General features: G+C 35.0%; 1 protein-coding gene across 3 annotated transcripts in view; it reads left to right on the forward strand.

Annotated features, from left to right (window-relative positions):
* The window catches only part of SNTG1 (syntrophin gamma 1), a 312873-nt gene that overhangs the window by 220513 nt on the left and 80119 nt on the right, over positions 1-12241 (forward strand). For all 3 annotated transcript variants that reach the window (XM_015855564.2, XM_015855565.2, XM_032442721.1), the window contains 4 exons: positions 4698-4800; positions 6377-6459; positions 8789-8919; positions 11628-11757. In XM_015855564.2, the coding sequence (XP_015711050.1) occupies positions 4698-4800; positions 6377-6459; positions 8789-8919; positions 11628-11757 (447 nt within the window). The remainder of the gene's footprint in view (positions 1-4697; positions 4801-6376; positions 6460-8788; positions 8920-11627; positions 11758-12241) is intronic.

Consider the following 12241-nt stretch of genomic DNA (forward strand, 5'->3'; position numbering starts at 1 on the left):
ATGTCTATGTTGGCTCATAAGCCAATAAGAGCAGGTGGGGCAAAGATCGATAAGTGAAGACAGAAGGTAGTTATAACAGACTGGTGTGACACTGTCCATCTCAGAAATCACCTGATGGTCTAGTTCAAATGAGTACTGTCACTTGGAATTGAGAATAATTTTGCTTCTGAGTGCTAAGTCTGATGGGACTTGTCAAAAAGCATCAAATCCCAAGTGACTGTGTATATTGCTTTGAAATCATCTTTTATATAGTGTCTTTGTAGCTGGAACATTCTCTGTGTAAGTGTTACCTTGGTTCAATTCCTGTGTCATCTTGAGAAACACTAAACCTTTTTCTGCCACTTTTCAGAATAATCGCTTAGTGATAAGCTTAATATGATCTTTCTGCTCTAACTACTAGTATTGCTGTATCCACTTTCCTTTCTATAAAAAAGTACTGGTAGAAAGTTAGGTGCAAAAGTGATATCCGAATAGAAGTTAATATCTTCATAAATCCTTGGCACGTACATTTCTTTTTGCTTTGCATGAGGAAGCTTTCCATTCCAGGGTGCAACTTATTTGATTTTGTTTCTAAATATCTAAATCAAGTTCTCTGACCAGACAAAAACTCTCCATACTCTGCCATATTTTTGCTGTATCTATACTATTCTATATCACATACATGGGATTTACTGAAAGAAACAATTGAATTTTTACATAATTAAACATAGTTCGAGATTGTTGTATGTATGTGTCGAACCTTCTAGCCTTGGGCCTTTAAATCACTGTACCAGAGTACATACTGTGGGATCTGTAGATGACCTTGATGATACCAGTGAATTGGCTAACAGTGTACAGTATCCTTCTTTTTTTCAATTGATAATTTTCATGGTTTTGTAATTTTGCTATCAGTATTCCACATCATAACATCATGTAAAGCATGGATACTTCTATTGAATGTGCAGTCCACAGAAGACTACATATCCCAGAGAACAACACGGATAGTGATAAGTCACGGGACCAGGACGCTATATAATCTTGTTCCTAGGCTGCAGTGCCCTCCTTCTTCTCTCGAACTTCTAGGAGAGTGGGAAGCGTTCCAGCCATGTCACCTAGAGTTCACAGTAGGCCTCTCGGTTTTCGGGGATTCTCTCTGTTTCATTCGATTTGTTAGCCTCAATTGTATTATATTGTGTTATCTTATATTTCGATATCATATTTAGTAAAATAAGTTGCCGCTTATTGCCGCTGTTTTTATCCCATTCCCCTTTTCCCCCTTCTTTCCGGGGGGGGGGGGGGGCTACGGGGTGGCTTCCCCTGTCACGGGCATAGGTAAATCTAAGTAACCCGTGACAATAATAATTTAAGATATTCATTAATTAAATGATTTTTGCTTTCAATGACAGTGAAGAGTGGTATTTGCTGTAGTTCAGGAAATCACAGATCGTAAGGAATATATGTCTTTTGTTGTCTTCTGCTTAAGTCTGTGCCAATTCATTTATGTATAGATTACATTTGTAATTTAAGAGTGAATTTAATGACTCATTCAAGAAAAATACTAGCTGAAATCAGAGGGACTTCACATGTCAGTGCTTTAGTGAATATACTGAGAGAGACATCAGCATATGCTCTAATGTTTTCTTTAACTGGCACTTTAAAAGTTTTTATAAAATTAAAAGGCAACATTATTATAGACATTACTGAATGTTCAGACTAGTGTTATTGTTATATAGAAATTTTATTCTGAAGTATCACATGCCACCATAAAATCTATCTTTTCAAAATACCAAAATACCACTTTGTCAGTGGAATATGCATTTTCAGATCTGCATAGATATACTTGTACAGATAGATATATTTTTGTTTACATAGACTTTCCAAGCCTGAACAAGCACTACCTTTGCATTCATGCAGGACTCATTAGAACGAAATAACTCTGTAAAATATTTAGCTGCAGTACTGGCAGGCAATGATGGAGAGAGAAGAAAGAAAGAATATGCTAGTAGCTCTCACTGTTAGGATTCCACTCACATTTGTGAAGTCTAAAAGCTCATTCTGTATTGTATCTTATAGTCAAACTGTTTGACTTCCTGTTTTCAATTTTTTTCTTCAGAGACATAACTCTCCATAAAAACTAGACACATTTATTTTGGCCATTACACTTCCATAAAAGTTATCCATTTTTCATTTCTGAACATTAGTTGTTTTGGTCTATTACTAGAAACATTCATCAGCAGTCCTCCGTAAGAATAGATTTCCTGTCATATCCCCTTCTCTTTCTACATGGAGGAAAGATGCAAAGGGAAAGTGCATGTTGATTGAGGACCCAAAGTAAACCAGTCCTGTAAGGCACGCTTGATTTAATACAGTTCAACAATTGTTCACTGCATATTTAATGAAACGCAAAAAAATGTAAACTTGCAGTAAAGATTTCAAATGAAAGATTCAAAAAGATAGTTAATTCAATTAAGCGTTGAAGTTTTGTTAATTAACTTTATTTACAAGAATGGATTTGATAATCACTGAAAAGTAAGTGGCATTGTATTGATAGCTCATTTATTCTCTTTGTTGTAATCATTAACTAGTTGTTTTTTATATTAATATTCTTTGTCTCTGTATTCTACATGTCAAATCCAACCACGTTCTGGTTTATGTGCTTTATATACTACAATATATGCTTTACTGAAATAAGTATTGCTGATTTCATATAGATTTTGTACCAGCTTCGTCACAATTTCTCATCCTATGTGTTTGAGAGAGAAAGAGAGAAAGCTTGGAATAAAAAGGTCTTAACAGACTACTTGGAACAATTTCTAGCTTATGTACAGCAATATTATCAAATGTAATCATGTGGACTCGTGGCTTGTTTAAATTTTAAAAGAAAAAGTGTTCAGGGACAGAGTTCAGTGTTTCAGTTTGGTCTTTTTTTCCACAGGTGGTATTCACTTAGGTATCTTCAAAAGCTGACTCTGTTAGAGCTGCTAATTCTGTAACTTCTCCCTTTCTTGCCCATTCTTGAGCAAAAGCATTTTTTAAAAAGGTAAAGGATAGCTGTATTTTTCCTGCACTTTGTCTATCCGCATCAGTGATTTCAGGCCTCCTTTCTGCTCTGGCTATGACAATTCTGAACCACATCACTGATACAGAAGAGAGAAGGATGCATTTTCTTTGAAGGGTCAGGTTACAAGATGATCTCTGGTGGAATTTAGGACTTCAGAGTCTTGATCTGACCAACTATTCTACTGAAAGTGTCATTGTCTTCCCAGGAAATAAGTGTTATTTTTGAATTCTGGGGTCTAAAACACCAGAAATGGGAAGTACTCACTGAAGATCTTTGTACTGCAGCAGACATTTTGGGATATGATTTAAGTTGATGAAACTTGTTGGGATTTATGTTTGGTTATTAGCATCCATGCATACTACATTGCAAAGTATGCCTTGACAACCAGTGTTCTATTTTACATAATACAAAATCTAAAATTTCAGAGTGGATTTCAAATACTGATTCAAATAATGTGTCATCACATTGTTACTCCTCTGGAATTATTTTATATTATTATATATTATATATTTATATATATTTTATATTATATATAATTATTATATATTATTATATAAAATAATATATTATTATATTTATATATATATATATATAATATAATGGAATTATATTATATATAGAAAATATTGTGTCTGAATGAGAAGTTGACATTTTTTCTTGAAGGAATGCTTTAAAGTAGCTTAATGTAGTGCCGTGATTTTCACATGAAAGTATCCCTGAAAATAGTAATATATACTTATGCAGTTAAATGTGTAGGATAGACTTTTCATTAACATGGATTAAATGCAGTCTTCCATCAGTTAATTTACAAAGCTTTTTGACACACAGCAGCATTGCAGAAGGGTTACTTGTGAGATATCCAGACACAGTTAGATCACAGCAGAAAAGGACAAATATATACCAGATTAAACAGGCAGCTTAAATTAACCCTTATAATGTTAACAAGTTATAGAGGCAGAACAACTGGAAATACTCATTCTATGTTATGTCATGTCATGGTTCGCATGTAATAACATGATTCTAATGCAAGTTATCCCCTGTTAAGTATAGCATTTTGCTTAGATGCTTATATGTATCCTTTTTACCAGTCTGGGGAGGTGCCTGGAGTTCTCTTTCTCTGCTGTATAGCTTGGGGTGTCATCAGGCATGACTCAGAAAAGCTAAAGGCATGAACAGGAGCTACAGAAGCAGTTATGGGAGAGATATAATGTAGCTAAGAGCATTCGTACATGGATAGGTGATTCACTTGCCTCCCTACCTCCTTCCTACCATAGCCATTCCATAGGACCATGGCATAACAGTGGAAACTACAACTTTTGGGTTTTTTTGGAGATGTATGAGACAACCTCAGCAAAACTGAAGCAAACCAAAAAGAATTTATACATCTACGTTACTGTTGACACCAGATCAGGAAGGGGGAGGTGCACAGCTGGAAAGTGTCAGAATGCAAGCTGTAGAAGCAGCCAGTGCTGTTTCCACACCAGTATTACTTGTGTTACTGGGACCTGAGCACATAGAAAGCTTTACATCTTGCTTTCTTTTTGAGAGATGTCATGGCAATGAATTGCAGATATATGAAAGCTGCATAGCCCTGCTTATATTTCTGCTGTGTTTTGTTCGTACATATATATCAGTGTCCTGTCTCTTTCTCTTCCAGGTTCAGGTCCTTCGCAATGCAGGGGAAGAAGTGACCTTAACTGTGTCCTTTCTGAAAAGAGCACCTGCTTTTCTCAAACTGCCACTGAATGAAGACTGTGCGTGTAAGCCTTTATTAGTTGAGCTTTTTATTACTTGACCAAAATAAACCTTAAGTCAGTGCTTGTGAATACTTGCAGCTTCTGAACCTAGTGTGCACTGGGGGTGGTTAACAGGAGCTTTCTCAGTCAACATTGTGGCTTCTCATGTTGCCAGATATCACAGTAGCAGACTCCTATTATAGATTACAGTCGTTGCTTGAAAAACAGATCACCTTGTATTTGGCTGGTGTGAATCAGCAAAGTTGAATCAGGGGAATTACATTAGGTAACAGTAGCTTGCATTTTGATGCAGAGTATTTAAAAACGTTTTTCCGTGGAGCACCACATAATGGTTTAGTCTAGGAGTTTTGTCTTCTAGATGTGAAAAGGAGACCATGTGAGTATTAGCAGGACAAGGGGAAATGGTTTTAAGTTGAAAGAGGGAAGCTGAATGTCAGGGGGAAGTTCTTTACTAGAAGAGTGGTGAGGTCCTGGAAGAGGCTGCCCAGGAAGGTTGTGGATGCCTCATCTCTGGAGGTGTTCAAGGCCAGGTTGGATGGGGCCCTGGACAACCTGATCTATTAAACGTGGAAGTTTGGTGGCCCTGCCAGGCAGGGGGGTTGAAGCTTCATGATCCTTGAGGTCCCTTCCAATGCAGGTCATTCTGTGATTCTGTATATTTTGAGGGCTTACATTTCTCATTTAAAATTCAGCATTTCTCACATAGTTCTCTACGTACCTAAAAATAGATTTATCTATAATGTTTAATATTTTAAGTCCAACTGAGTTTTAGAAAGCCAGCCCCCAACTGAAGCAAATGGAGACAGCTCTCTTCCTTAAATTGTATGAAATTGTGAGTGTGGGTGCATAAATACACAGTTGTAGCATACCCAAGCATATGTATAATCATCCAGTGCCACTTGGCACCGCTACTTTCTGCTTCTTTCTCCTAAAAGGAACAACATAAGTGTTTGATTTTAATATTTCTAGGACTTTTACATCAGTAGCAATTAAGTAAACTAATTTTTGATATATCTTATATAAAATCAGTTGTGGAAGTACCATCTTTATCCTGTATTGAACTCTAAGTGAGGCAAGAAAACAAAAACAACACCAGAAATTTTCTTCGATATTCTTAAATGAAAATGAATCCTAGCAAATCATTGCTGCTTTTATGAAGGGATGTGGTACCATAGAAAACACTGAGTATTGCTCACTAGCATGCACTTGAATAGATCCTATCATATATGTTTTATGAGATATAGCTCTGTATCCTTCTAAGTTGCTGGAAGAGCAGTTAAACCTATGAACTTCAAAGAGAATGGCAAGAGCATTGTCTGTTTCCTTTAAGAAAGAACCAATTAGGGGAGCATGCACTTTCATTTTATTATCAGGTTTGCAAAAAACATTTGTAATTATTTCTTACTGAGCAGATTACTAACTTTTTTGCACATCACCAAGGGAAAGTTGAACCTTGAGTTTTAAATATGACAGGATCAACTGGAAAGGGAAACATGCAATCACACAAAAACACAGAAACTTTTTTTATATAGTGTTATAGGTTAATGATGCATATTTGGTATATCCATGTTGGTGTCAGGTGCCCCCAGTGACCAGAGCAGTGGCACTTCCTCTCCCCTGTGTGACAGTGGTTTGCATCTCAACTACCATCCCAACAACACGGTAAGAGGTTGTATTTCTTTCATGAAATTACATAAGAAAAAGAAAAAATCAAAGTGAAAGTATTTAATAAAAGACAGCGTCGTGGGAGGAATTCTAGTTAGCATTGGAGATAGTTCCATAGGGGGCTAAAAATTCTTAGATATTAAAGCTAAGAATAAAACTATGAGAAATTGTAGCAGCTGAAATTATGCTTTGATAAATGTGATTACTATTTTTATCTGGACAATGGGAATTTTGAGAAGGTTTTGTCTTCTCCATTTATTTGCAGAGCACAGAGAATAAAATTATTAAAGCGACAATATAGCTATTTAAAGAAGAGACAGGAAACCTTTTCAGAGCACTGTTCCATATATTTTATTTAATTTATTATTTAGAACTTTTGACAAAGGCTTATTCTGGTGGAGGTTTTTGCCTATTTTTAAGGTGTGAACATTTTTATCCTATTAACTAAGACTAACAATTGTATTGAAGAACAATGGCATTATGCGGAAAAGTGCCTTTAGCATGAAGTGCTACAAATCTTTGTTCAAATTTGTCATAAAAGATTCCTTTGAAATGCAACACTGTGCTTTTAATGTATTTCTTAGTCATGAAAAGCAGCATTTATGATATTTTGTACAGTTCTAAAGAAATATATATATCTATATATAATGTGTATTTGGCTTTGGATAGATATAGATAACACAGAATAAATAAATCTGTATATCAGATAATTATTACAGCTATATAAAAATGAACAGAAGGGTAAGCATTATTCAGTAGACTTCCTGTCTCTAATTTCTGGCTTCCTTTATTCTTCTATCTTATTTCACTAATAAAAAGTTTTGTCACGGTTTGAATGAAAATCCACCTGCGTCCGTGACAGGGGGCCGTGGGCCCCTCAGGGGCCCTAGGCCGAAAGGAAAAAAAGTTAATTAGGAAAAGAAAACAGCGGCAACGATCTAAGGAGGCACACTTATTTACTAAATACTATATCGAAATACAGGATAACACAATATAATGCAATATAATTGAAAATTGAGCTAACGAATCAAGCAAAATAGGAGAGAGGCCTACTGTGAATCTAGGTGAAATGGTGAAGGCTCCCCCACACTCCCCTGAACGCCAGAACTCGAAAGACGTCAGTCTAGCCTGCGACCGAGTTAATATAGTGTCCAGATCCCATGACCTATCGTGTTGTTCTCTGGGAGATGTATTCTTCTTCTGTAAGTTGCAGATTCAGTAAAATTATTCATGCTTTATATGATGTTATGATGTGGAATACTGATAGCAAAATTACAAAATTATTAAACCATGACAAGTTTCAAATGGGAGCCCAGAAACTTAGAATAGCACAGATTTAGGCCTAATTAGGGTGTAGGAAACCTTTTGGGTTTATACATGTTTCTAGGATATGGAGTTAATTAAAAAGAGATAAAAGTAGTAACATTGAGTCTTGCTGTAGGTCAAAAGAAAACAATAAATATATATCTTTTAATAGTGGAACAGCATCAGAAACAAACATCTCAGCTGTCTACATGCTTAAATGAAAAGGTAATTGGAGAAGATTCTGAAGTTATTTTGGTAGCCACTTCAAGTCTAGCTTTGCTTTTAGGGGTAAAAGCCATGCTTCCATTCAGGAATCCTATTGCTGCTGCAGGTGTCAAAAGTTATCTAAGTTTCCTACTGTTCCTGTTTGAACTGGTAATAATTTAATGAAAATAAGTTTGCTTGTTTGTTGTTTGTTTGTTCACTCTTCTTGCATGGGATGTCTCCTTATAATGTCATAAAGACAGACATGATTTAGTTGAATTTTCATAATAATAATATCTTGTGTAAATAGGTAAAAATCATTTATTGAGTTATTAATTTTCATCATTTTGTAGTTCATGTGAATTAATATAAAATATTACATAATATAAAATACCAGTGAAGTGAAATCAGAATAGATGTATATGTAACTGAGTATGGAGCTATAGAAAACACCTGAATTACTATTGAGTAACATAGTAAATACCCTTACTCAGGGTACAGATATAAAGCCTGTAACTGATAAAATATAGGAAATACTTTTATTTATGACTAATTATTCCCAAAAATGATGCAATCTGTTTTGTCTAGGTTTCTAGAATATTGTTACTCATAGTTTCTCTAAACATGCTGATGTTGTGCTTTATCTGTAACAAAAAGATCAGAATCTGTCCATTGCTAACTAGAATTGTTGCCATATGATCTGAGGGAAGTGGTTGACTCTGCTAAAACTAAGGTCTTTGAAACAGCTTTCTTTCCAGTCTGCTGAGTATTTGTAATGAAGCCCAAAACTGAGAAGGACCTTCTAAATGTTTTTCAGGATACATTATCATGTTCCTCATGGCCAGCATCCCCAGGACTTAGATGGGAAAAAAGGTGGTGTGATCTCCGATTAATTCCACTTCTTCATTCACGATTTTCCCAGTACCTTCCAGGATCAGATTTGTGCAGGTATATACGTTTAGGAAGCTGAAACTGTTGACTTCTGTTTTAGAGAAGCAATCCTCAGTGATCTGCAATATTAATGCAGCTCTGAGAGATATGGGACAAGAGACATGGGATGTGAGAAGCTCACAGTCAGGGTTAAATTTATTGCATCACCTGATGACCTGACTAGTCTTCAAGCATTAGTTGCTCAAATTATTTCTGTTCCTACATTCAAAAACACATGAAGTTACTTAATTAATACATAAAATATTAATTAGTATTTCTGTTATAACTGATTTGCAAAAGAACATTTAGAGTATCATTTCTTTGTTGTTAAGGAAAGGGGTCTTGCAGGCATGTGTTACTACTTCCCTCTGGGTGTGGGTTTATGATCCCAATGGAAAATGAAGATCATAAGTCAATTATGGATTTCCTTGGGGTCAGTTTTTTTGTTTCTCATCACAACCTTCTTATCATTAATTCTTACCAATTGTTTGAAAGTTATATAAAAGCCTTCCATAGTCTCAATTAATTCAAAGGGCTTTTGTTTCTTACCACATAGGTTTGCAGCCTTGTTTCCTATTTACAGAACTGATATAAAAGCAGTTTAGTCAATAGTCACTAGATGATTGTTAAGCTAAAATCAGCTTATGGTCTCTGAATAGTGATAGCAAGATCATTCTTACTTGTCTACGTGATTCTTGATCTCTTGAAAATTACTAGCCCGAATACTTATCTTGTGATGCAAAATCTACGCTGGCTCACTGTCCGAGCAGAAATAGAGCAGGATATAGATGCCAGAGATGTAAGATTTCTTGTATGTGATTCTCTAAAAATCTTCATCTCAGTGTTTTACAGTAGTAGAAATACATATAATTAACTACATGTATCATAAAGAACCCAGAAGTCAAATCTGAGATCTGTACTGCTGTACACTCCACATAAGATACTAACTTGGCTAGAACTACTCATGGGGAAAATTGGGATATATTCAGCTATTCATAGATATAAGACTTTCACATTCAGTCTTTTGTAGCAATAAAATACAAGCTTAATATCCTCATTATAGAACTTTTACATTACGGATAATCATTATGTGTAGGCAGCAATATTCCTGAGATTTCGGTTTCAAAAGAAGTAAATTTACAGATGTATTTGTAAAACACTGAATACCTGAAGTCACACTCACACCTTCAGTGATTACTACTTATCTCCTTGTATTTTGCTGTGTTATCTAACATGGGGAAAATTACTTAAAAGTTTTAAAAAAATAAAGATAAAAGATTGATAGAGAGAAGCAGAGTTGTTAAAACACTGTATTTACATTTATGTATGTTACCTGAAGATGCCTTAAATAAACCTTCTCCAAAAACTTTGAAGTACTGTAAAGATAAGAAATTTGTTTTTTTAAAAAAAACATATCTTTTAGATTGTGTCTTTAGGGGTTTAAAGACATCTGTCTTTAAACACCACCTCTGTGAAAAGACAAGTGATTAGTTAGATGATAGATTTAGATAAACCATTGGTGTCTTCATGATCATGTTGGGATACATAAACTTTATCTTTCACTCAGAACCTATTCTCATGATGGCATTGCTCAAGGAAAAGGAATGGCTCTAATTCATTTTTATGCTTATCTTAAATGAAAGAAAAGCCTGTACTTGACACTGACATGGAAGGACCTTTATAGCTGACATAGATACCAGCTCTGTATTCTGTAAAACTAGATGATAGTTTTGTGAAGTAAAAAACCGATAATTTGGCAGAAACAAGATCAATCTGGAGATATCAGAATCTGTCATTAGTGACAATGTGATACTGAAGATAACCCTCATTTTGCCTCAGCCTTCTAAAAAATCTGAACAATGTGCTGATTTTAAACCATGAATGGATTAATTTGTAGAAGAGTGCTAGCAGTGGAACTTTATGTTCTCTGTATGCTTAGTAATATCATATTCTGTGAAAATAATTGATAATGATTTTATGGGTTCTGAAGCTAGAGATCTGTCAACCTTCCCAAGGGCCAAAAAGACCTTTTACAGAAGTTAGATCTGCTATAGCTTTATAGTTTGAAAGTTTCTTCTACCTCTGTAGTTGTTAAGCACTCATTTGTAGAAAGTCAAACTATAATGCATCATTGAATATTGTAAGTTCCAAGAATTTTGCTGGGGTAGGGACACCCAAGTGGCCATTGCTTTTGTCAAGGGATGTCTCCTGGCATTCTAGTGTCATTTGCTAATGCAATTGAAAAAAATCATTAATACTACCTCATTAAATTTGAATTCACCAGCTATTCCATCAGCAGGTAAGAAGAGGCTCATTTACAATTAAAATTCTATCACTAAAAGCAGCTACCATGCTAACAAACAACCTTAATGTGTTTTAAAAATGAATTGGGAGAATGAAACAATTTTTTTTTTTTTTTTTTTTTTTTTGAGAAAAAGGTACAGTATGTTGAACAAGATTCCATGGAGCTAGTCAATAGGATTTTCTTATAGCTTCATGGAAACCTAATATAAGAATAGTTGACCTTTATATATGACATTTAATATGCAGCTGATTGTTTTAATATGTCAGGTATTTATGAAACAGGAAAACCAGTAATTTGTCAGTGTTCACTGGCTGACCTTCACTGCAGTTGAAAGAAAAGCATTTCTACAAGTATTGTTAAGATGGTATGCTAGAACAGATGAAATTTTCTTCTGACCTGATCTGTTATGACATCTCTATAGGCAAAATGCATTCCAAGTAATTGCTGTGGATGGGGTTTGCAGTGGAATAATTCAGTGTCTCTCTACTGAAGACTGTATTGACTGGCTACAAGCAATAGCAAGTAACATTTCCAACCTCACAAAGCACAATGTAAGTATGGATCCAAGCAAGCCAGAAGGTTTCCCAATCATATTTTATTATAACTGTCATAAAAGCCTAATGGGTTCAAGCACAGAATTATCTGCATATAAACAATGCTCGAGGCTGTCTGAGAGAAGTCAACTCAAGTTTATCATCAAATCAGACTTTGTGAGAAATCACTGAATGGGAAAATATTCTCCCCTACAGTCATCTAGTTCACTTCATCGTTATCAGCATTGCATATTTAGCAATACCAGCTACTATGAGAAACAAAGACTAGAAACAAGAAAAAGGCAGGTGTGATGGGTAAGAACATACAAAAGCAAAAGGAAATCCTGCATTATCTTGATGGTTTGAAAAGGTGAAAAGTTTCTGTGTTGAAACTGTAATAATTGGATCTGAATTAGATATTAGGTCTATTTAGGTATCATTTAATGCACAATTAAGCGGACAATACAAATCTTCACTATCAAGAATGATTAAATGCATTTAT

This window comes from Coturnix japonica, chromosome 2 (assembly GCF_001577835.2).
Source record: "Coturnix japonica isolate 7356 chromosome 2, Coturnix japonica 2.1, whole genome shotgun sequence".
Lineage (NCBI taxonomy): Eukaryota > Metazoa > Chordata > Aves > Galliformes > Phasianidae > Coturnix > Coturnix japonica.